At 47.2% G+C, this 26,795-nt stretch overlaps 1 protein-coding gene across 1 annotated transcript in view; it reads right to left on the minus strand.

Moving 5' to 3' along the window:
• Nucleotides 1-26,795, minus strand: part of GULP1 (GULP PTB domain containing engulfment adaptor 1) — a 286,451-nt gene that overhangs the window by 105,238 nt on the left and 154,418 nt on the right. Inside the window, 1 exon segment of the mRNA XM_030580450.1 lies at nucleotides 18,485-18,546. Coding sequence (XP_030436310.1) covers nucleotides 18,485-18,546 — 62 coding nt within the window.

The following is a 26,795-nucleotide window of genomic DNA, read 5'->3' on the forward strand; positions in this document are numbered from 1 at the left end:
ATGTCAAAGTATGGTAATATAAACTTGCTGCAGGAAGAGGGATATTGCCACAATGGGAAAATTTCCACTTGTCTTCTCTGCAAGTAATTTTTATTACACTGACTTTGTTATTGCACAAAACATGTTGGATTATCATCTCAATGTCTGCCCTATATAATCATTTTCTCAACTGCTTGAGTCAAGGACAACGGGATACACAAACATGGAAGACCTATGTACGTATATACAGCTGCTCTCACTGGTTTCTGGGAGCTTATGTATACTATGCTATATTCTGTTTGCTGTCTGTCTATCTGTCTCTCTCTATATCTATATATACACACACACGATACAGTAATATACATATAAATACTATACTATATTATGTTTTTATCTATCTATATATAGAGAGAAATTGATACAGTCAAGTCCTCCTCTGGAATGTATAGCTTATACCTTTTATTTGCATTTCAGATCTCTGTTTTATATTCTGTACCTGATCCCTACACAATATCCTATTCATTGGTATTGTGAAGGGACCAAATACTGAATATGAAAGAGAGATATGTAGCAAATGAGAGATTTGTTGGGTGGATTGAATATCAGAATTTGCCTTTTAAGTGTTATTTCTAATGTGTATTAATTACAGTTCATGTAGCCAATATTCTGATTATGTCACTTACACCTATATATATATATATGTGTGTGTGTGTGTGTGTGTGTGTAAAGTGTATATATATGGGGCTTAATTCCAGTAAGGCAATAATTCACTAATGTAACTGAGATCAGAATCAGGACAAAGATATTTGATCAATGTCTCTTTATTTTGTCATCTATTCTTTTTTTTTAACCAAGGGACAGGAATGTACATTTGGATAAATGAGCAAATTATATGCCATAACATTTCATTCAAACCAGCACTGAACAAACTTTAGAACAAATTAATTAAATACTGTTGAAAGTCAGAGTTGTGGCTATGCCTTGATGGCACACTGGCCACCTATTTATTAAAACTACTGTTGGCTGATGACACATTGGCTAGTTACCGATCAAGTTCCAGTTATTGGAGTATTTGCTCCAAGTTTAGGTTTCAGAAATTAAAAGAAGCTAAGTGTTTTCTCTTTGTTTCAATTATTTATCACATGTGAATTCTTTTATGAAAGTATCTCTTTGCCTCATCCTTTTGCACATATTTCCCTGGATGCCAGTAACTAGTACAACAGTAGCACTCTGATGTTATAAACTTAGCCCGCAGATATCTTAAAAAGGAAGGAAGAATACAAAATCTTTGAAGTTTAATCTCCATAGCTGCATATATGAAATATGGTCCAAATTATCCAATGATTGTGGGTGAGCTGAAACTAATGCATGCGTAAGGCAAACGACTGCACATATACACTAGTCAGTAGCCACATACTTATTAAAGTATGCAAGTACCCTGCACATTCATTGGACATTTGTGTGTATGCTTGACTGGGACACACAGTGTGCCTGTGTTTTTGGATTTGGGAGTCTCCATTGCATAGGTACTATACTCTGTACATATTATTTACATTGCTGCACCATAATCTCTTAATTATTGACAGGACAGTTAATCAGCAGAGAGGATCAGTTTTGTGGATAAAAGAATGGACTGACACTCAGGAGATCTGGGTTCAATTCTTGGCTCTGCTGCAGATTTCCTGGGTAATGTTGGACAAGTCATTGAGGGTCAGCTTTTCAAAAGAGCATGGTATCCTAAAGCTTCCATGTAAGGAGCTAATAAATGGCTAGATTTTCAGAAGTGCTCAGCATCCACCATGAGAGATATGGGAATTGTTGGGATCTGAGAACTTTAGAAAATCTGGCCACTTCAATTAGGTGCCTCCATGACAGGTGAGTTCCTTTGAAAATCTAAATATATGTGGAGATATACCTATCTTATAGAACTGGAAGGGACCCTAAAAGGTCACTGAGTCCAGCCTCCTGCCTTCACTCGCAGGACCAAGTACTGATTTTTGCCCCAGCTCCCTAAGTAGCCCCCTCAAGGGCTGAACTCACAATACTGGGTTTAGTAGGCCAATGCTCAAACCACTGAGCTATCCCTCCCCACTAAAAAAAACTTGCCTCCATAATCCCTCTTCAGTTCCCCTCCTTTCTCCCACACTGTTTTCTTGTTTTTCAAATGTTTGCTCCCTCAAACACAACTGCCTATCTGAAGTCACAGAAAGTTTTTTCAAGCAGTTCTCTGAAGATCAAAAGTTCAAGATTCTCTGAGGGTAGGGAATGTCTCTTACTATGTGTCTGTTCTCTGCCTGGCACAATGGAACCCAAAGCTAGGGATCCTAATATAATATAATAATTAATAACTATGGATCTGCATTTTCTTGCACTAATTACTTAATTTTTCTTTCAATACTGAGTTTCTCATGTGCTTAAACCTTTGCTATATTAATATGAAGATTATATCTAGAATATTTTGATATTATTTAATGAAAATTATTTGAAACAATGTTAATATAATTATTTTGATATTATTATGATCATCTACATTTCCTATGTCTCATTGTATGCCCTGTTATGTTCTCCCTTTCTCTTTCATTAGTTTCTTACTTCTGACATTTTGGAGCTTTCTTCAGAATGTCTCACTATACCTAACATTTACCTTCTAATCTTTATTTTTTTTATTTTACCGTGTCTTATAATTTCCAGCATTTTTTACATCTAATTTTCTTGAAAATGGTATACAATTACCCTTTGCATAGTCTCATTTATTTTTATTGGCCCAAGACCATAGTCATTCCAGACTCTGCCATTTGGCTCCTTTGTTTGTGATATATTTATTACAATTTCAGAATTATTTGTCATCCTAATAACAATCATCACAGGGCTACCTTCATCCAATGGCAACCTCATTTATAATAGGCACAAATAGGAATTCCTAAGGAAAGCGTCAGTAACAGGAAGAGGAACTGAGATAAATGTATTGGGTTAAAAGGAAAATCATGATGGAAAAAAGGAAATAAATCAAGTATGTTCAGAATCTGACAGACCTATAAGGCAGAAGGCTATATGAGAATAAGGCCTTGACACTAGACAGTACCTAGGCACAGCTATACTAGCAAATCCTCCTAATGGAGATGCAGCTTATTTGGGCAAGAGTATTTGCAGGTACAGTTTCTCCAGGTGTACTGAGTGAAATAAACTATACCAGCAAAAGCACTTTTTTGCCAATATAACTGTGTCTATACCAGAACTTTTCCCAGCATTGCTATATCGGTTAGGGGTGTGATTTTTTTCACCATGCTAACCAACATAGTCCTTCTGGCAAAACTTCTTAGCTTAGTCCAGGCCTAACGGATGATGGAGAAAGTGTTATCAGATAAAAATGAATCAGTTTAGACTGCAGTGAACAAAGTTTCTGTGTTATGTCAGGATTGATACCACATAACTTTCTCAGGCAGTATTTTGTTGCAGGATATTTAATTGTAATGCATTTAGTGCTTGTTACATATCTAGCTTGTATTATAGATTTCTAATTTCAAACTGCACATTTAGTAATGGGGATGAAATATCCCTGATGGCATGTTCCATAGAGATATGTATACTGTTTCGAATATTTTCAAATGATTAATTGTCAAAGGTAAGGTAGCACAGAAAATTTTTCTGAAAGGTTATTATTTTAAATGACAAGTTTGAACTTGGGTGAGAATGAACAAAGGCATCCATAGCTCTAACTTGAAGTTTTAAGTTGTGAAAAGAAAATAAGCCTAAAACTGACTTGAAGAAATGGTTGTCTCATACATCACCAAGCCATTGTCGGTCTTTGGGCAGTACATTCCCATGAGTTTAGCATGTCAATGTATAGTAAAGCACGGCAGTAATAGTCCCCAGCCTCAGTTTAATCTCCAAACCATCTTCTTACCATGATGCCAGGCACTAGCACAAATATTGGACCCATGTGGCAGATCCAATAAAAAGCATACATGTGTGTGTGTGCGTGTGTGCGCGCACACACGCGTGCTGCCATGGAAATATGAAATGAGTCAGGGAATAGCCAAATGACTACATATGAAACATGGAAAAACAATATAACATATTACAGAAGTGACTTCGTAGAGTTATTGCTGCAGGGGTGGGTATAGCCTCTCAATTCAATAGGTCTGAATAGGTGTGTGGATGAAGGACCAGGGAGGGTCAGCGAGTGCCCAGGCTTGTGGTGTTGCTCCCATCCTGCTTGGGATGGAGAAGGGATGACAGGAGTGAGAAGGAAGAGGGGAGGATCAGAGACGACCCAGCCCTCTGGGATTGCTGCACAATCTGTAGGGAATAAAGGCAGGGCAGTGCTGCTGGGGGGCTGCTCCCCATTCCAAATCTTGCTGAACTTCAGCCCTACAGGTCACTTTGGGCCTGATGCAATGATGCCAGTGGCAGCAAAAACTGGATCTGGGCCTGGATGGGGCAGGATAGTCACTTCCCACACCATCAATAGCAGGCACAAAACATGAGTAGCACTGTAACCTCGTGTACCAGATCATACCATCACTCAGGTTTGTTCTGACCTGGCCTGATTTCTGTGGATATAATTGCAGCCGTGGATCCCAACTAAAGTTGCCTCTGCTGTGCTGTAAAGTACAATACATTGCTAATTCTTTATTAACATATATGAAAAGGCCTTTCCAAAGCAAATAAATGAAAAAGGAAACTATCAATGAATCGTCTACAATTTGTACATAAAACTCCATTCTGCAAGGTGCTAGGCCTTTCAGCTTGCACTGAATTTGCTTTTGCTTGGCCTTTTTATATAAAAAGACCCATAGCAATGTATAGCACATACACTGCCCTTTAAAAAAAAAAGTATTTCCACTTATGTATTACCAATTTCTTTTCTTCTCCATCATCTCAGAAATAAACATTAACTTTTGGAAAAAAAAATCAGGAAAAAATTCTTAGTATACTCCTTTTTTTTATTTGGAAGAATTTATTTTAGTTTAGCTGTTTTAAACTCAGTTATGTACTTGCATGTGATTCTATGGTATTATTTTCCATAATAAAGTTTTATTCTATTTGACTTTTTAAGCAGCTCATCTTTATTTCTTTTCATGAAACTAATTACCTTGTCAAATCATTCCCATGAGAAATAGTGTCATGGTATTTTTCTTTGTTAATGTTCAAATGCAGGAGGAGATAGGAGATGTAATACTGTAGTATTCTCAATGGGACACTATTTATGTGGCCAATAAGCATTTTCTAAAAACTAATGAGCCCAGTCTCGGAAACTTCATAAATGCTTCCTAAGCTTGCACCATTATTTCACACAATATATTACTTTGGTTGGATACACTTTTTAGTGTTCTAGAGTTACAAAATTGGAGCGCTACAAAAAATCATGGACTTTTGTATGTATGTATGTTCTTAACCTTAAAAGCAAAGATAAATATTGGAAGCCAAGAAAAAGTAATGAAAATGACACTTTAAAGTTGGGATTGAAAAGACAGATCCTTAACTGGTGTAAATTGACACAGCTCATTGGCCTCAGTGGATCTATGCCAATTTACACCAGCTGAGGATCTGGATCTCAGTGTCTCTGTTGTAAGTAGCCAGGAAAATTATTGACATTGGTGGGGAGCCAGGTGTTTCAAATATTGGAGCTGTATATTGGGTTTTATATTTATATTGTAAATGAATAACAGCCTGTTTTTGTAACCTATATAAAAAGCTTATACTCATACTGAGTAAAATAATTCTTCTTTACCATATAGAAATCATACTACTGCTATACTATAGCATCATAAATTTATATTTAATATAGTTAATTTAATTCTGAGGCTGTTATTTTGAAATATAGGCTTATAAATAGAGGAATCAATATAGTAGTTTCAAGCTCAGGCACTCTCACTGACTGATCTGTTACAAGTGGTCCATCTTTATATACTTTTTGGTCCCTAAATCTTACAATATTGTTTTCAAAATGCAAGATAAAAGCATGACTGGCACCTGAATTGATAGCAATGATTGTATATCATAGTTGTTCACACCAGAATGTGAAAGCTCTTTTAAGAGTTTCACTTGTGATATACCAACCTATGGTTAAAATGCTGATTGCTGAGAAAAAATTGGTCTTTGCAGGACTAAGGCAAAATTCTGCAAGATTATATTTAATGAGCTTGCGATTATTGCTGTGGTTCTTCTAGCAAATCACGTGCAGAGCCTTGTTTATGATTAAGGGCACGTTTTAGTCATGGGTATTTTTAGTAAAAGTTATGGACAGGTTAGACTGTAAACAAAAATTCACGGGCCTGTGACCTGTCCATGACTTTTACTAAAAATACTGTCTGTGACTAAAACTTGTGGGAGGGGGGGCATAGGTGCTCTGGGGGGGGGGGTGGTCCAGGGGCACTACTGGTGCTGGGGTGGGGAGGCTGGCCATGGCGCAGCGCACAGTCAGGGACCCCAGCTGGTGCTGGCTGGCAGGTGGGGGGAATGAGGGAGTGGTCACGACACAGCAGGGTTTTTGACCTGGCTCTGCGTTCCTGCAGCTCCTAGGCAGCAGAGGCAGGGGCCAGGACAGAGGCTTCACTGCTCCCACCACAAGCACCAGCTGCCACAACTCCCATTTGCTGGGAACTGCAGCCAATGGCCAATGACAGCTGCAGGCGTGAGGCCTGTGGGCGCAGATACCCTTCCTGACCCCTCAGCCACCTAGGAGCTGCAGGGGGGCCATGCCAGTGAGAGCCGGGAAGCTCCCCACCCCAGGTAAGTGCCTCCCCCTGTACCACCCAATCCCTCTGCCCCTAGCCTCCTCCCACACACTCAAACTGCTGTTGCTGGCCCAGGGGCTGCCCGGCTTGGGCAGAAGTTTCAAAGATATCCTGGTGAGTATGCTGTACAATCTGCCAATGCTCAAGCTAAGTAATAGAGAGACCCAAAACAACTCAGATGTTGTGAACATATACTAAATGGCAGACATATAGAGAATGCATTCAGTCAAATAGGCTTCTGCTTGGAATGACTGACCTTCATAATAAGCCTGAAGATAGTCTTCCACTGAATATTATTTCCATCAACAATTGTTGATGCTGGACTGTTATTTTTTTGGGCATTACTGTGGCATCCACTGTTTCTTTGTTTCCTTCTGCATTTTGAAATACTTTCTAAAATACCTGTACCAACACCTATCTATGAGATTTCTCTGCCTCTATACAGATTCAAGAAATAAATCAGAACTAAAGAAAAATGAAGATGGAGGAGGTACCTTGGTCACGGACATTTATTTTATGAGATCAAAGTCCAGTTACAGTATTGCTCTTGACACATGGATGAAACAATGATCCCACCAAACATCTATTACAGGGAAGACAGATTCATAGACTTTAAGATCAGAAGGGACCATCGTGATCTTCTAGTCTGACCTCCTGCAAATTGTAGGCTACAGAACCTCACCCCCCACTTTTGTAATGGGCCCCTAACATCTGGCTGAGTTACTGAAGTCCTCAAATCATGGATTAAAGATGCAATTTAAAAAGAATTCACCATTTACACTGGTTTAAACCTGCAAATGACCAATGCCCCATGCTGCAGAGGCAGGTGAAAAACCACCAGGTCTCTGTCAATCTGATTCAGGGAAAAAAATTCCTTCCCAACCTCAAATATGGTGATCAGTTAGACCCTGAGCATGTGGGCAAGACCCACCAAGCAGATACTTGGGAAAGAATTCTCTGTAATAACTCAGAGCCCTCCCCATCTAGTGCCCCATCCCCTGCCATTGGGATTTTTGCTACTGCAGGAGCTGATGGGCCACATGCCATTGTAGGCAGCCCTATCATACCATCCTCTCCATAAACTTACCAAGCTCAGTCTTGACGCCAGTTGGGTTTTATGTCCCCACTGTTCCCCTTGGAAGGCTGTCCCAGAACTTCACTCCTCTGAAGGTTAGAAATCTTTGCCTAATTTCTAGCCTAAACTTGTTGACGGCCAGTTTATATCTATTTGTTCTTGTGTCCACATTGGTGCTTAACTTAAATAACTCTTCCTCCTTTATCCCTCTGATGTGTTTATAGAGAATACTTGTATCTCCCCTCAGTCTTCTTTTGTTTAGACCAGCGGTTCTCAAACTGTGGGCTGTGACCCTATTTTAATGGTGTCTCCAGGGCCAGTATTAGAGTTGCTGGGACCCAGGGCTGAAGCTGAAGCATGAGCGCCACCCCACCTGGGGCAACGGAGCTTGGGCTGTGGTTCCCTCTCTTCCCACCCAAGGCAGTGGGGCCTGGTCTCCAGGGCCGCCCGGGGAGGGGGCAAGAGGGGCAATTTGCCCCAGGCCTCGGGCTCTGCAGGGGCCCCCACGAGAGTTTTTCGAGGCCCCTGGAGCGGGGTCCTTCACTCGCTTGGGGGCCCCAGAAAACTCTTGCGGGGCCGGGCCCTGGAGCTTCTTCCGCTCCCGGTCTTCGCTGGTGGGGGAGTCCTTCCGCTCCGAGGTGGAAGGACCTCCCGCCATCGCGTTACCGCCGAAGCGGGACCTGCTGCCAAAGTGCAACCCGGTCTTTGGCGGTAATTCGGCGGCGGGGGGCCTTTCCGTTCAGGGACCCGCCGCTGAAGTGCCCCGAAGACCCACGGCGGGGACCCCTGCCACTGAATTCCCGCCAAAGAGCGGGCTTCACTTCGGCAGTGGGTCCTGCTTTGGCGGTAATTCGTCGGCGAGGGGCCCCCGCCGCGCGTCTTTGGGGCACTTTGGCGGCAGATCCCAGAACGGAAGGGCCCCCCGCTGCCAAAAAGGGCCGGCTCTAGACATTTTGCCGCGCGGGGGGCCCTCTGCCGCTTGCCGGTCCCACGGCTCCGGTGGACCTCCCGCAGGCATGGCTGCGGAGGGTCCGCTGGTCCCGCGGCTCCGGTGGACCTCCCGCAGGCGTGCCTGTGGATGCTCCACCGGAGCCGCGGGACCAGCGGACCCTCCGCAGGCATGCCTGCGGGAGGTCCACCGGAGCCGCCTGCTGCCGATGGCCCCTGGCCCCTGGAATCCTCTGGGCGGCCCTACTGGTCTCTTCTCCCCTTCTCGGGTCATGTAGTAACTCTGTTGTCAGAAGAGTGATGCAGCGCAATGAAGTTTGAGAACCCCTGGTTTAGACTAAACAAGCCAGACTCTTTGAATCTCCTCTCAAAAGGTAGGTTTTCCATTCATAGTAGTCGTTCTCTGCATCAGTGCCATGTGTAATGGTACTAACACTTCCTGTCTCTACTGGAAATACCTTGCCTGATGCATCATAGATATGCATTAGCCTTTTTCATGGCGTTTTACATTGATGGTTCATTGTCATCCTGTGATCAATCAGTACACTCAGGTCTTTGTACTCCTCTGTTGCTTCCAACTGATAAGTCCCCAGCTTATAGCGAAAATTCTTGTAATCAGTCTGATGTGACAACCTTCAAAATTTGAAATATTTTTAACTATTTCTCATCAACTGCCTCTAGAGGACAAATCAGAGGTCCAGCACACAATCAGAACAAGTGGTGGTCAGATGCATAGGGGATGAGGAACCTCTTTGATTAGGTGAAGTAGCTTGATACATTGGCAGCACCCCATGCGGGGAGAGGAAGAGAATCCATGCAGCAGTGGATCTATCAAACAGAACTGGGTGAAATTTTGCACCTGAAAGCTTTCCCAGTAAACAAACAAAACTAAAAAGCAGATTTGGGAACACTAACATATTTCAAGAATTGGGGTTGATTTCGCTAAATTATTTCAGTAACAAAAAAAATCTAACAAATTGAAGCATTTTGACATTTTCACAATTTTTCTATTCAAAATGACTTATTTCAAAATTTCCTTTCATTTTATTTTTAAAAATTGTGTCAAAGTTCCTCCTCTACCTTGGTGGGTCCTGCGCTTATTGGCAGATTTGCTCACCTCAGTGATCTTCCCCACAGTCTGGGTCAACTTCTCCTGTGTCTGATCAGGAGTTGGGAGGTTTGGGGGGAACCCGGGCCCGCCCTCTACTATGGATTACAGCCCAGGGCCCTGTGGATTGCAGCTGTTTATAGTGCCTCCTGTAACAGCTGCATGACAGCTACAACTCCCTGGGCTACTTCCCCCTGGCCTCCTCCAAACACCTTCTTTATTCTCACCACAGGTCCTTCCTCCTGGTGTCTGATAACGCTTGTACTGCTTAGTCCACCAGCAGCACAGCACAGCACAGCACAGCACAGCACAGCCTCTCCCTCTCCCTCTCCCTCTCCCTCTCCCTCTCAGCTCCTTGCGCCTCTTGCTCCCAGCTCCTCACACATATTTCCTCTCCTCTGGCTCCCCCCTCGCCTGACTGGAGTGAACTCCTTTTTAAACCCAGGTGCCCTGATTAGCCTGCCTTGATTGGCTGCAGGTGATTTAATCAGCCTGTCTGCCTTAATTGGTTCTAGCAGGTTCCTGATTACTCTAGTGCAGCCCCTGCTCTGGTCACTCAGGGAACAGAAACCTGCTTCTCCTGTGGCCAGTAGATCTCCCTTCTATTCCTCTGCTGTAGAGGGGAGGAGGAAGAGGGCTGCTGCTGCTGCTCCCTCTCCCGTGGCTAGGCCAGACACCACCACTTCCATCCCCACCTCCCCACTTCTCTGCTACCCTCTAGCTGGCTGGCTGCTGATCCCCTCACCTCCCCCACCACTCTCAATTGCTGCTGTTACTCCACCTACAGCCCTGGGGGGGGAGGAGAAGGCTGCTGAAGACCTGTTTCCCAGAGAAGGAGGGGAGTGAGGGACCCCAGCTCTTATTGCTGAGGACACCACCATCTGAGCAGGGTCCCTCCTGCCTGGACACCAGACCACCACCACCTGGAGCTGCTGGGACTACTGTGGCTGTTGCTGGGGAGCTGTTGGAGCCGCGAGGAGGAGGAGGAGAAGAGGACCACCAGCTGCTGGAAGACCATGTGAGGACCGTTGTGGAGGGGGCTTTACTGGACTGAGTCTTTTTCGAACTGTGCTCTTGTGGTGGGGGTTTGGACTGTATCTGTTGGGACACCGGGGGTGTGGCGTGGAGCCTGCCCCCGGTCCATCCGTGTCCCCCTTCGCCCCCACCACCATTGCTGCCCCCTCTACCACCCCTGCTGGCTGCTTTCCTTCTACTTTGATCTCCTGCCTTTGGGACTGAGCTGATTGCCTGGCTCACCACGCCCGCTTCCACCATTTGAGCCTACAGCAACAGCAGCCAAGCACTGACTTTTTTGCATAAGTGCCCATGGACGCACCCTCCTCCACCCCCTGGGCTGACCCCCTTTCCTATGCCATATTTGTCTGCCCCACCTGTTTCCTTCTGCGGCCCTCATTGTCCTGCCCCAGCCCTGCAACTAGCCCCATGGTCCCTCCATCCCATTCCCAGCTTGCCCTTCCCCCCCGCACCCTGTGATCACCCAGCCCTGATTGGTCCCTCCCCTTGTGCGCCCAGGCCCCCTCCCATGGGCTTGTGCCCTTCCCCCTTTTGAGTTTGCCCTTGTTCACTGCAGCCCCTTATGCCGTTATCCCCCCTGATCCCATAGTGCAGCTGGAGGAGCCGGAATTCCCCTCTGAGTCGGTGACCTGACACCTTCCCGCCCCTAAGTCCTTAGCTGCTCCCCACACCTCTTTAGCCTTCCCTTTCTGGCACCCTCCTCCCCTGCCTGCAGCCTAGCGGGGAAGGGGGTCGCCTCCTCTTTCCCCCCCTCCCCTCACTGTTTGTCCCCCTCCCCGCTCTCGTTATGGCGGGGGACACAGCGGGGGAGACCCCTCGCGGTGCTCCCACCGCCCCTCCTCCACCTGCCCCCGTGTCCATTTCCCAAGCCTCTACCTCGACCGCCACTGCTGATCCACCTACCACCGCCCCTGCTGGGGCACCGGCGGTGGCGAGTACCGGGGAGACCCCCGCTGCTGCCATGTCCCTCGTCCCTTCCGATTCAGGGGGAGCCCCCTCAGCCGGTGGGAAAGGTCAGGGTGGGAAGAAGGGTAAGGGCCCCGCTAAAAGGCCAGGCCCTCCATGGCAGAGACTGCCCCCGCTGCCGCAGCCCCACTACCGGCCACGGCATCCCTCCCTGCTGCTCCCTCCACCAGCTCCACGGGTGTCCCTCCCTGGCTACCATCTATAGTGGCTGAGGCCCCTTCCCCACCTTAACCAGGAAGCATGGCGTCCGTTGCCTCCTGGTGCCCGCCTCGCACCACGTGGAGACCTACATGCGGGCGTTGGCGAGGGTGGTGGGGCCCAGGCCATTGTGGTGGCCTCCAAAATGTACGGGAGGGTGGTCTTCTTCCTGGCATCGGAGGCCGCCGCCCAGGAGGTGGTAGAGACAGGCCTGGCGGTGGGGGGCATTGAAAGACCTGCGGGTCTGCTTGATCCTGACCTCTGTCCCTCCCTTCCTTCCCAATGCCGCCCTGCTGCCCGTCCTTTCTACCCTGGAGCGCCCCATCTCTGTCATCAACCTTCTCCCGTTGGGCTGCAAGGACCCCACCCTCCGTCATGTCCTCTCATTCTGTCGGCAAGTGCAGCTTCCACTGCCGCCGGCGGTGCGTGATGGAGAGGCGCTCGAGGAGTCCTTTCTGGTCCCCTACCAGGGAGCCCACTACCGGGTGCACTATTCGACAGGGGAGGCCCGGTGCTACCTCTGCCGGGCGATGGGGCATGTCCAGAGGGACTGCCCCTTGGCCCGGCATGGAGGAGCATCCAGGACCCCCAAGCCCCGGCAAGGCGCCGGCCCTGTCACCACCGATACCCCGGCTGCCCAGCACCTGAAGCTGCCCCTCCTCCTTCTCGGTCCACCACTGTGGAGGAGGGTGTGGCGGAGATAATACCAGGCCTGAGAGAGGACTCACCCGAGGGGGAATCCTCCCTCATTCCTGCTACCCCACCATTGCCTCCCCGAGTCCCTGAGCCATTGCCCTTGCCCCCCGACCCGACCCCTGTTAGCCAGCCCCCAGATGGTGCCATGGAGGGCTGGTCCTTAGTGCAGGGGAGGTGGGGCAAGCAGAAGGCTTGGGCCCCGTTACATCCTTTAGATTCGGAGACCCCCCGGAAGAGCAGGAAGGGGGGCACCGATGACGAGCTTTCTGCCTTGCCACCTGATGAATCTCGTTCTGTGGTGCTGGCTGGGGACACCGTGGAAGCACTGGAAGGTGACACCGCCCCTCCTTCAGAGTCCCTTCCTGTGGAAGCCCCCGAGGGAGCCTCTCTCGCCCGCTTCCCATCCGAAGCCCCTGCGAGCGCCGAGGTGGGCGTCGACTCGGGTGCTGGCGGGGAGGGCACTGGGGTGGCAGACGGTGATCTCTCTTCCATCTACGAGGAGATCGAGGCCCTCGGTCTGACCCCGGTCACGTAGGGAGAGGACGACCCTCTGCCAGTGGGCCTCGATATGGGCGACCTCACCCCGATCCCCTTGTCCCCGTGTTCCCTTCCCCTAACCGCTGCTTCTGCTTCCGCCTCTGAGGGTCCCCTGGAATCTTCCATCAGCCCGGCTGCAATTGGCACCCTGCTGACGGCCGCCGAGCCCATTGAGGAGACGGCCGGTGCCCCGCTGCCGGGACCCGGTTCCCAGCGGTTGTCCCTCTTGGGTGTGGAGCACCCAACCTCCTTCCCGGGCAGGGACCCTGTTGACGGCCATCCATCTCCTGATGCCAGGGCTACCGCCCAAACCATAGTGGCTGAGCCTGGCATTGTTGGGGGTCTCCTTCCTACTCCCTAGATCTCTGAGCCTAACCAGGAGGGGCCACCTTCCAGCGGCCCGACTATTGAGACTCAGGATCCTACTTATGCCCCCCTCCCCAGTTCCCTTCCTGATTCCCACCCTACTCCTGTCCCCTACCCTATTCCTGATGCCAGCCCTGTCCTCGTCTCCTCCACCTCCTGTGCTGCCAGTGCTGCCCCTGTGGATACTCCCCAGGGAGTGGTTTTAGTTGTTTTTCCCTGTCCTGACCCATTGGGGGCTGCTGTTTTCCTTACACTGCCCCCTGTTGAACCGGGGAGTGGGGCAGGTCGGTGGCATCAGCCCATCGGACGCCACGTCGGGGGTCTGCCCCCTGCCTGCCCGCCTCGGTGGGCTACAGGGCTGTGACAGAGGCCCTACTGGGGGACAGTCGTAGATCAGTGACCCCGCCCCCCCATGTGCTGAAGGAAATGCTGCAGGAGTTCCTTGAGGACATCCGTGGCTCCAGTAACAAAGTCCAGCTTGTGCTCCAGCAGTGGGGGGATTTCCATCAGGTCCTCCAGGCCGCAAGGGCCCTCATGGGGGAGGGTAAAAGGACCGGGAAGCAGGCTGCTGCGGCCTACTGGCGAGTCCGCCTCTTCCGTGACTCTTTACTCACCTACGGGGTAGGTCACGGATTGCTGCGCGGCACGACGGAGGCCGTGGGCGTGTCTGCCGGCAAGGATCCTCCCCAGCCCTCCTCAGGGCACCAATCGTCTTTGCTATATTAAACACCCAGGGCTGTAGGATGGGTCTCCGCAGGAGCCAGGTGCTCTCCTTCCTTCAGGATGGGGGGTACTCTGTGGTTTTCCTGCAGAAGACCCATACGGATCCGGCCGCTGAAGCTAGCTGGCAGCTGAAGTAGGGGGACAGGGTCTACTTTAGCCACTTCTCGGTCTGCACGGCTGGAGTGGCGACCCTGTTCTCCCCCGACCTACAGCCCGAGGTGCTGGGGGTCACTGAGGCTGTGCCGGGCCGCCTGCTGCACCTCTGGGTTCGTATGGAGGGGCTTGTGGTTAATCTTGTCAACATTTACGCCCCAACATCGGGCCTGGAGAGGTTGCATTTTTATCAGCAGGCGTCCGCCTTCCTCAACTCCCTGGATCTTTATGAGTGCCTGGTCCTGGGTGGGGACTTTAACACCACCCTCGAGGAATGAGACCTCTCAGGGACCGAGCAGTGCCCGGCTGCCGCGGACGTCCTCCAGGAGATCGTCGATCGCCAGTCCCTGGTGGACGTCTGGCGCAACCATCACCCGGATGACATCTCGACGTTCACCTTCGTCCAGGTGGAGGCCCATCGGTCGCGCCACTCCCGGCTGGACCGCATTTACCTGTCGCATTTCCACCTTTCACGAGCCCACTCCTCCAGTGTTCGGCCGGCCCCCTTTTCAGATCACCACCTTGCCACTGTGACAGCCTCTCTCTGCGTGGAGAGGCCAGGGCCAGCCTATTGGCACTTCAACAACAGCTTGCTGGAGGATGCGGGCTTCATGGCGTCCTTCCGGGAGTCCTGGCTGGCCTGGCGAGGGCAGCGGCGTGCCTTTCCCTCGGCATGGTGGTGGTGGGATGTGGGAAGGTGCGCACCCGGCTCTTCTGCCATGACTACACACGGGGTGCCAGCCGACGGAGGGATGCGGCGATAGGGCAGTTGGAACGGGAGGTCTTAGGGCTGGAGAGGCATCTGGCCGCCAGCCCCGAGGATCCATCCCTTTGCGGAGCATGCCAGGAGAGGCGGGAGGAGCTCCGGGTCCTCGAGCACCATCGGGCCCGGGGCGCCTTTGTTCGCTCCTGCATCCGCCTTCTTCGGGAGATGGATCGCGGCTCCCGCTTCTTCTACGCCCTGGAGAAACGAAGGGGGGCCAAGAAGCACGTCACTTGCCTTCTGGTAGAGAACGGCACCCCCCTCACAGATCCGGCGGAGATGTGCGAGAGGGCCCAGACCTTCTAAGTGCACCTTTTCTCCCTGGATCCGACCGATCCTGCCGCTCGCAGAGTGCTCTGGGATGAGCTCCCGACGCTCAGCGCAGGCGACCGGGACTGGCTAGAGCTGCCTCTCTCTTTGGCTGAGTTCTCGGAAGCCCTCCCTCGCATGTCCACCAACAAGTCTCCGGGCATGGACGGGCTGACCGTGGAGTTCTACCACGTGTTCTGGGACGTCCTCGGCCTGGACCTGGCCAGTGTCTGGGCCGAGTCCTTGCAGAGTGGGGTCCTCCCTCTCTCATGCAGGTGAGCCATGCTCGCCTTATTGCCGAAAAAAGGAGACCTCCGCGATTTACGGAACTGACATCCCGTCTCGCTCCTCAGCACGGACTACAAAATCGTAGCCAAGGCCATCTCACTGCGGCTGGGGGCCATGCTGGAGGATGTGATCGACCCAGACCAGACCTACACCGTCCCGGGCCGTAGCATCTTTGATAACCTCTATCTGGTCCGGGATCTCCTGGAGCTTGGGTGCAGGGATGGTCTGTCGTTCGCCCTCCTGTCCCTGGATCAGGAGAATGCGTTTGACAGGGTGGACCACGGGTATCTCCTGGGCACTCTGCGAGCGTTAGGCTTCGGGTCCCAATTTGTGGGTTTTCTCCAGGTGCTGTACGCTTCCGCGGAGTGTCTGGTCAGGCTCAACTGGACCCTGACCGAGCCGGTCAGCTTCGGGCAGGGACTGCGGAAGGGGTGCCCCCTCTCGGGCCAGCTGTATGCTCTGGCGATCGAGCCCTTCCTCTGTCTCCTCTGCAGGAGGTTGACGGGGTTGGTGCTCTGGGAGCCGGAGCTGTGGCTGGTCCTGTCGGCATATGCCGACGATGTGCTCCTCGTGGTCCAGGACCCGGGCGACCTGGCACGGGTGGAGGCTTGCCAGGCTGTGTACTTGGTGGCCTCCTCCGCCCGGGTCAACTGGATCAAGAGCTCTGGCCTGGTGGTCAGGGACGGGTGGCAGGCGGGCTCCCTCCCACCCGCGCTTCAGGCCATCCGGTGGAGTGCGGGCCTGCTGCTCTATCTCGGCGTTTACCTTTCCGCCACGCATCCGTCTCCGCCAGAGAACTGGCAAGGTTTGCAGGGCAGGGTGACGGAGCGGCTCCGGAAGTGGACAGGACTCCTCCGGTGCCTTTCCCTTCGAGGGAGGGCACTGGTGCTCAATCAACTGGTCCTGTCCATGCTCTGGCACCGGCTCAACACCCTGGTCCCGGCCCTGGGTTTCCTGGCCAACCTTTGGACGATGATTCTGGAATTCTTTTGGCCAGGGATGAACTGGGTCTCTGCAGGAGTCCTCCACCTGCCCCTGGAGGACGGAGAACAGGGCCTGAAATGCGTACACACTCAGGTCCATGTCTTCCACCTCCAGGCCCTGTAGAAACTCCTGTATAGTGCAGGTAGTCTGGCATGGAGTGTATTGGTGCATGCCTTCCTCCGCCGCTTCTGAGGGCTCCGATACGACCGGCAGCTCTTTTACCTCCATCCAAGAGGTCTTCTGTGAGACCTCTCTGGGCTGCCAGTCTTCTACCAAGACCTCCTCCAGACCTGGAAGCTCTTTTCAACGACCAGGTCCGTGGCGGCCACCGTGGGGGTCAATCTCCTCGCGGAGCCCCTGCTACACAATCCCCAGCTTCGTGTGCAGGTGGCGGAGTCCCCCGCGGTGTGCCAGAGGCTGGTCTTGGTGGGAGTCACCAGGGTCGGAGACCTCCTGGACTACAACTGTGGAGACTGGATGGATCCCCTGATGCTCACTCAGCGCATGGGGCTCTCCAGACCTCGTGCTCCCCGGCGCGTACTTCAGGAGGTGAAGGCTGCTTTACTGCCTGCTGCTTGGGCTTACCTCGACCGGGTCCTGCGAGAGGGCATGCCCTGCCCACCCTCCACTCCAGGCCCCGTGGACATTTTTATAGGACCCCTTCCCTGTGGACCCAATCGGCCCCCCTCACCCTTTCACTGTAAGCCAGCTGCACGATCTGCAGCCAGTTCTGTTCCAGGCCGCGCCACGGAAACACCCGTAAACGCTCGTGCGCCACACTCTCCACTACCTCATCCTCACATCCCGCCCTGATACCAAATGGCGGGACCTCCTGCCACCTCTCGAAGGTGAGAGGCCCCAGTGGGCCAGCTTATAGTCTGCCCTGGTCCTGAGGCCCGCCGGGGATGTCAGTTGGCGGCTCCTTCACGGGGCTGTGAGCACAGGCGTGTACTTGGCGCAGTTTACCCATCCCCAACACCTGCCCTTTTTGTGGCATGAAATAGACCCTGGCGCACATTTATTTAGAGTGCGCCAAGTTGCAGCCCCTGTTCTGGCTCCTCTTGAACTTTTTATTGTGTTTTTGGTTGCACTTTTCCCCTCACCTGTTTATCTATGCACTCCCCATTCGTGGCCCCACAAAGACGCGGGATCTCCTTGTCAACCTCCTCTTGGCCCTGCCCGAACTAGCCATCTACAAAACCAGGGAGAGGAGGTTGGCCGACGGGATTTTCTGTGACTGTGGGGCCTATTTCTGCTCCTCCGTCCGTTCATACATCCGGGCAGAGTTCCTCTGGGCAGCATCCACTGGCTCCCTTGACGCTTTCGAGGAGCAGTGGGTGTTTTCTGGGGTTCTCTGCTCGGTGTCCTCATCAGATTCCCTTCGTTTCGCCCTGTGACCTCACTGCCGATCCTGTTTTTTCATTAGCTGAGCCCCGTACTTATTTGGTGTCCCGGACCTGTGGATCCTCCCCTTAGGCTGGGGAAAGATCCTTTAGAAGTGGGCGGGCTTCACCTGCCCACCTCCTGGATACCAATAGGACCAGACTCCTGTACCGCACTGGTTTGGGTCTGTCATAAAATGTAAACAAAGACGAAATTAATTGACATTTTCTTACCTTTGCATTGTAGGGAATATAATGCTTTGATAAAGCCTCAGGAGTGTGCATCCATGTTTTGTCTGCAAAAAAGCAAAAGAAAAAAAATTGCATTAGATTAAATGCCTTATTCATTCTTATTGTAACTTTATATGCATCAAATATGCTAATTTTATTCAGATAAGTACATTGCTATTGTAGCTAATAATAAAGGGCCCCATTACCACAGTATCTCAGCACCTCACAGACATTAGTGAATTTATCTCTGTGAGGTAAAGCAGTATTATTATCCCAATTTTACAGATGGAGAAATGAGGTGCAGAGAGGCTAATGACCAGATTTCTAAAGGTACTTGGTGTCTAAAGATGCAGATTGGCACTTTTGAAAATCCCAGTAGATGCCTAAGTGCCTGAATCTCTGATGCTAAAAGATACCGATTTACATCATTAAGCCCTAAATACCTTTACAATTCTGGGCCTAACAAACTTGTCCAGAAAATCTGTGGCAGATCAGGCACTTGAATCCAGGTTTCCCCAGTCCTGGGCTAGTACTTTACACTGGTACATTGAAGTATCCTTCCTCTCCTGAGTATGACCACTTTGTAGAATTGCTGTATGTTATCTCTAACCAAACAGAAAATAATCAGAAGAGTTGTTTGGTATTGGAGGTACAGCAGATACACAGTCATGTGAAAGAGCTTCCTTTTATAAGCATGAATGCAGATCCCTGCATACCATTTTAAAATCACATACCTTGTTTGTACAAGGCTTCAGCTGCTTCAGACTAACTTATAATACGTCAAAAAATTATGAGAATAATATCAGAACAGTGATGACAAACTATGCTTAACACTGACCACTAAGTAAAATTCTTGCTGGAAAAAGAATGTCAAATTCGTCCAGTAACTCAATTATTTCAGGAGACAAGATAAGATGAGATAAGCAATGTCAAGCTAGATAAGAAACAAATTTGACTATCCAGAAAGACTTTGTGACTTTTTAATGGTATATAAAAACTTTTCGTCTTGAGCATTTGAGATTTTCCATTTTAATCACCTTTCACTGAATTTAAAATCAGATCTAGAGCCTTCATCTCTGGATTTCCTCCTTTGACCTATGAAAGTGCTATTTCAATCCAAGGTGGGTTTTCCTTGTTCTTCTGATATTTTGCTCACCATGCAGATGTTCCAAACATTGATTGCATATTACCTGTATTTTGATGTATTATGTTTATAGATCTAGAAGATGGTTTTTCTTAGATTTCTCTATTGTATTCATTTCTTCAAAAATCAATAAAAAACAATAAAACAGTTTTGCTTTTGATATCTCCAATATTTCTACAGGGAAGGTTCCTGTAAAAATATCATGTCTTAGACCATGTTAACAATTAGGTACAGAGTTTTAAAACTTTAATCTTTCACTGGATGAACTAAATAAAATTGTATATCTTCCTTTAATGATCCATCTAAGAACTATACACTATTGTCTTCCTTTTCCTGCTTTGAATTTTATTATGCTTTGACAGCATGTGTTAACTGCTCAGTGAAACACATTTGCCTTTCCTTTTCTTTGTAATGACTATTTTAAAATGCCTGGTTTATGTAAAACTAATCTGCTAATGTTTCAGAAGAATAATTCTCAACACCAGAATTTTATAAATCCACATAAAACATGACACAGAGGGGAAATTAAATGTTTGGGTTGGGTCCATTTTTTTCAAATGACTAGATGGCATTCCTGATTTTTTAAAATTTGTGATGAATTACTTTACTCATGGTGAGTAGCGTTTACTTATACATATGACTATTCTCATTTCATTTAGTATGAGTTACGGTTGCAGAATCTGGAACTTCATTGAACGAACCACCACAAGAGTCGTGTAAGGCAAAATTCGGCCTTTGGATAAGCACATGAAATTCCCTTTGCCTTCACTGAGTTTTCACAATAACTAAATAATTAACTTTTTCTGTTGATAACACACAAGGATGAATAAAATCCAGCTCATACTCTCTGAGTTGTGCTTGCTCTCGCAGTTTTAACAGGAGTAAAAGCAGTAAAACTTATTTTTTTTTAACTAAATAAAGACCTACGCCTCCGAATGTGCATAAGGAACAGATCTGATTTGTAAGACATATATCTTTACACAGTCACTTTCATAACAAAATCACAATTCAATGGAAGGCAGTTGTATTAAAAAAGTGGAATCTTTTCTGTAGCATACAAAGTAGTTCCCGTTGAAAGTGAAGCTCTTGCATGAAAGAACAAGATTTAGCCACGAGTTTCTTAAAGTGGTAAAATTTAATATTTGATATTGTACAGTAGCTATAAATGTGCTTTTGGCTATGGTTGGGGAGCACACTGCATATCAGGGGTATAAGGCGGGGAGAGAGGAAGTGTATGTAACGGTGACCTTTTTGCTCCCCTGATCCTGGGTTTGCTGTGTGCTGGGCTAATCTCTCAACATAACTTCGGAGTTGAAGAGTGCTCTACATTAAATCAGCTGTCAATGATGTGATGTGTTATTCTAGGATCACCAGGATATAATGAACATTTTAAAAATTAATAGTCAATGCAGTTGGAAGACAAAGATAAAGGAGAAAGCATCATAACCAAGATTAATTTGGTCGTATATATTATGTTGTATTTTTTTAAAAGAATCATACTTTTAAAAATAGGTACACTATTTAGAGGGAGATGAGGAAAAAGTGGGTTTGCTAGATAGCAGGAAGGTCCAGATTAAGAGAGAAAGATCAGAAGAGTGTGTCTATACTGTCATCACTGGGTGTAATTACAACTCAATTTGACATAGCTTTAATCTAGCTAGCTCAGATACCAGAGCAGTGAAGCTGTGGCAGCTCACGCTCCAGAGGAGGCGATACAGACCCATCAGTAACCCTGAGTTATTACTCATGGAGCTAGCCCACAGCAAAGCTCACAATGCCATAACTTCACTGCTCTGGGGTTGGAACCAAATAGATTAAAACTAGCTCAGGTATGTCATAATGAGCTATAAGCACACCCCACAATTACAGTACAGACAAGGCATACCCAAAACCAGACTTCTCCCTGTTCTTTAAATGAGTGAAGATCCAAAGCAGTGCACATTTACACAGGACAACCTATCTTGAAATGTGATTTTAAAATATTAATGAAAATGTTTTAATGGTTCTGCATTTCTTATGACTGTAAAATTTCCACTGACTTAAGTAGACATCAGATGTCTACGTACATAAGATAAGTCTTTGTTAGTAAAAATACCCCTCATGAAATATCAGTAAGGCACTTGAAGACCCCCACAAATTTGTTTAGCAATGCCAGAAGAAATAATAATCGCAGCCTAATTTTACGTCCAAGTAACTTCATCATGCTTGCATTATTCATTTAGCTTCACTCTGAAAAATAAACTTTTTCCTCCAACAGGACCAGTTCAGTTCTGGTCCCCAAAAAATCAATGGCAAACACCCATTGACTTCAATGGGCAAGGATTTCATTACAGACTTCAGTGCGAGGTCATCTCCTTACCCACCAGCTCCAGAATGTGATGCCAAGAGACTTACAGGGGTTGTGGTAAGGAAGGAATACTATGGGTAATGTGTCCATCATGACCTGTGTGTTTGTGCAGGAAGCTAAGGGGTTGGAGCTTTGCTGTTAAAAAGAAGGAATGGGTAAAACTGATGTACCTGGCCAGGGTCTTGTTAAAATGGGAGACATCTTGATTCTTTGAAGGATTCATACTATTCGCCATAGAACTCTAAGGGCATGTATACATTACCCCTCAGTTCGGATAATCAATTTGTCAATAGCAGTGAGCACCAAAGAGCTGTGCTTTAACTCACCCATGTGGACACTGCAGGCGCAAACTAAAAGGTTCCTAGTTCGCATTACCATAGTTCTCTTCAAATAGGACTATATTTATGTGAGGTAGAAACTTTTTAGTTTGTGCCCGCAATGTTCACACAGGGGAATGACTGCACAGAACTTGGGTGTAATACTCCTAATTACACCCCCACAATCCAAACTTTGGGGTAGTGTAGACATGCCCTTAGTTAGCAAGTAGCAGCTTGCGAACACCCTATAGGGACACTGGCACATTAGCTGTAAACTTCACACTAGCATTGGAATCCCATTAGGATGGGGTTGCTTGTGGCTGCAGGTTGGCAGCACTGTTTGCATCATTAAGCAAGACCATGCTTAGACAAACTTCACAGAAATGGCGAAGATGTACTGAAAAGTCACAAGAAGTATCTCCTAATCCTTATTTTCCCCTTGTGTGCTAAGTTCTGATTTGCTTTCTGGCACTGTCTTGCAGTATCTTTTTAAAATTTTGCTATGATTTCATGTCATTTCAAGGCAACAGGAAAATAAGACCATTTTAGACAAATAAAATCCAGGAAATGGCAGAGACATTGCATCAAAGAGCCACACTGAACATTATGAGAAAACAAAATAGGGATACTCAATTTAATACATGAATTCTTTCAAGAGTTAAATGCAGTCTGTTCTGCTCCCTCATCCCTTCCTTTTAAAATTAATTTTAGCAGGGCATCATAGTTTAGTACTTAATTATTCATTTTCAAACAATAAACAAAACAGAACTGTATAATGTAATCAACAAATCAAACAGCTGATATTATTATTAATTATTATTATTATTATATCACTTATTAGCACCAACTGTGTGCTAATACTTTACAGACATATAAAACAGCAAGGCCCCAGCACAGAATAACTTGAAGTCTAAATAAAGCTAGCAAACATACACATATAATATACTGAAATAATTTTTTAAAAAATGATGTAGTGTACTAGGCTTGAGTTTACTGAGCAGCTAAAGGGAATTTGAACTAATAAATTCATAGCTTTCAGTATCCTGGTAGTATGAATGACTTAAGACTTAAGAGCAACATGCAGGCACAATATTGCTGTGTATGGAATAACAGCCTTCTGTTTAAATGAAAAAGGAATTTGGTTACACACATTAGAGAGGAACTTGTATAAAGGGCTAAGATACAAGCCCATACATTTCTGAGCATTATGAACTTCAGCCAAAACCTACTAAAACGTGAAAGTAAACTTCTACACTGAATATTTTGGGAGTGCACATAGTCTGGAAAGAGGGAAACACTGGTTGTGAAGTGGATCCCACAGATATTCTTCTGATATAGGGCAGCAAACAGGGAAGGGACACCTGAGTGGTATGTACTTGGGATTGGCAATGCTCCTAGCCAACAGATGAAGCCTCCTTGAGGATGCTGCATAAACACTTGCAATAGCAAGGTCCTTCTCCTAGAGTTTTATTGACCGCTAGACTGGATTAATGTCCTGCTATTACACAGATGCTCTGCTGGGCAGGATTGGCTCCTTATGCCCTCTTCTCCCACACTGCACCAGCGCTGTAAGGAGAGGACTGACTCAATGAGAGTTGCATGGATAACATTCTGAAAATGTAAGGGACAGTAGTATTCAAGTGTATTTTAGCTTAGCTCATGACCACACTTACCCCTCTCCAGAATGAACAAAGATTCTTTCATGACCTGCACTGCCTTATGCGTGGTCAAAGAATCACAGTATATGGAAACAGGAAGAATCAATTAGAAGTGTTTCAGGGGCATACTGACTGTGGGCAGCTTAACCATCAAAATCACGTATGCATTAACTGTGGGACAAATCCTGCAATCCTTACCAAGGCAAAACACCCTTTGAAGTCAACAGGATTTGGGCCAATAAAATGTATTAAAACACAGTGTCTTTACTAGCCCAGGAAGTTAGAAGATGGCCTTGAGAGCCTTTCATGTGAAATCTGTGTGAGGGGGCACTGTTAAAGGTGTCAGTGGTTACTACTTCCAGTGCGGTGACCCTCTCTCCAAAGTGCATGGCACTACCATCTGTGCCAGCTACACTCAGGGAGGGGAGGGATAGTCAGATTCTTTTTTTTTTCAATTAATCACCAAAACAGTTTTGCACTATTACTTCGGTTGGGGATCAACACTTGCCTCGCACTGATGCCAGTATCTTAGTGCCCTAGCTGTTTATGCCACAGTTCACTCCATTTAACTCTGCTCTCCCACCACATCTCATAATGTTAGTCTTCTGAGGGTCAATACCTCTGTACGAATGACAAGGAACAGGTATCAGGGAGTCACTTCCACACTGTATACATTCTGTTATGAATTTGGTTATCTATCTTCATATCAGTAAAGAAAAACTTCACAATAGGACACACAAAAATGAACACTCTATTGGTTAATCTAGTCATGTATCTTGCCTCCATTAGTAACTTATTGCAGAGAAAGGTGAGCTCCTGCAACTTGCCCGTCAGTTAATTACTCAATGCTGTACATTACATACATTTTTCTTCACCCTTATAGGACAGGAGTTTATATCCTGAAGCATGAGATTTGATTACCCTTGTCATAGCTTTCATTTGCCTACAGTAATTACAGTGTTGTTAGTGGTCATACATTTATCCATTTTGCTATCACCCAGCCACAGTGTGTGTCTCAATTACAGTAGGAGCAGAGAATTACAGATGCTGACTACGACCTACGTGTTGAATAAAAGCAATTTTTTAAAGTTACTAGGTTACTATGATTAAGCACACAATCCAAATTATGAGCCAAATTCTGCCCAAAGGTATGCATAGACAAGCCCCAGTGAAATATATGTGATATAAAAACTAAGTGTTGTGTTGTTGGTGTTTTTTTCTCTGCCCCCAGTATCTCTCCTCTCCCAATGATTCTTGGAGACAGGCATTCATTCTTTGTCAAGACACTGAAGTCTGATCTTCCTAGAACAGAATGAGATTTGCAAAATGTAGAGCCTTTTAGTGTCCTTCCATCATGAGATTCAGGGCCTTATGAATGGCTTTCAATGGCTGCTTATTAAAATAACAAAATTTTATTAAGGAAATCTTGAATTTGCGTAGATACAAAATTATGAAAAGTCAGGAAATGCAAATGCTAGATTCGAAGAGTGTCGTTATCTCAACCTTATTTCATATACTGTGTGTTTTATGCCTTACATTTTAGGACATAGATCATAATAAAGTGATCTACGTATTTAAGTAGAAAAAAAAGAACAGAAATAATACATATGTAACACTGATCATGAATCCTCAGCTTTTGTATTTCTTCACTTTTTGTGATACTAACTATTCAGGTTTAATGATGTATTAACTTTTTTTTTTAACAAAAGGATTAGAATTGATAAGCCAGTCAGTTTGTGCATCTTACACAAAGTTCTGCTGCTCCCTAATGACTATGTTGTGGCTTAGCCAGAAGCCCTGAAAGGGGCAGTGTGTGACTATACTGCTCCAGGAGCAAGCCAGAGATGGTAGCGCGACTCAGAGAGTGGTCCCAGGTTCCTCCCCCTCCAGAGGGAGAAGTAATTTTTGCCAGCCCAATGCATGATGCAAACTACTACTGTTTTCATTACAATGTAACTGTGCCGGCTGGCACGTTAGGTGAACAGGGTCAGAGAGGAAGAAGATGGAATCCAGAATCTATCCATTCTTCATCCCTGATTACCCACTCCCCACCCACCTTTGCAAGAGGGGGAGTTAGAGGTCCTGTAGTGGATGCTCTCACCACAGGACTGAAACTTGTGGTATAGTCAGCCTGCAAAGGGAAGTAAGTGTGTTTTATACCTCCCTGCTCCCTTGCATAGGTGTGGAACACAGACCAACAATCCGTCTTGTGGATAATTTTGAAATTCAATGTTTTATTCCAATTTGCGATGCATTCCCACCCCCTCCCACAAAAAAAATCAAAAAGTTTGACCAGCTCTAAGTATATTTCCTAAATCATAAATTATTAGAGGGAATTTGTGTGAGTGTTCCAAGGGGAAAAAAATCACTTCTGGAAAGAGACCAAGCATGGAACAAGTCAGCCTGCCACTGGGTCACTGGCCCCTTAAAGGGGAGATGGGGCCAGCCTGAGCTAACCTATATTTAATTAGCCTGAGGCATAGGACCAAGGGCAGGCTGCAGAGACACTCAGGAAGAGTGGAAGAAGCTTTTTCTTTGTTGAGATTTTTGGTTGGTTACTCCCAGAAGGTGTCACATTTTTTTGTGACTTGGCTGGAGGGTCAAGCCATATCTTCAACATTCTCCCATTATGGAGGCCTGAAGAAGAGGGAAACTGAGGCAGGGGCTCCAGAGCCAGCCAGGCCATAATTGAAGCCCTGGGGATGCTGCCATTCTGTTACAAAGCCAAAAGTTCACATATGACAAAAAGGGGTTACAGTATTTGAACCTTAACTAAAGTGGTCGCTCCATTCAGTTGACTACTGTGACCTGTACAATAGGTGACAAGAATCTTGCTGCCTGCATTATG

Source organism: Gopherus evgoodei, chromosome 11 (assembly GCF_007399415.2).
Source record: "Gopherus evgoodei ecotype Sinaloan lineage chromosome 11, rGopEvg1_v1.p, whole genome shotgun sequence".
Classification (NCBI taxonomy): Eukaryota; Metazoa; Chordata; order Testudines; family Testudinidae; genus Gopherus; species Gopherus evgoodei.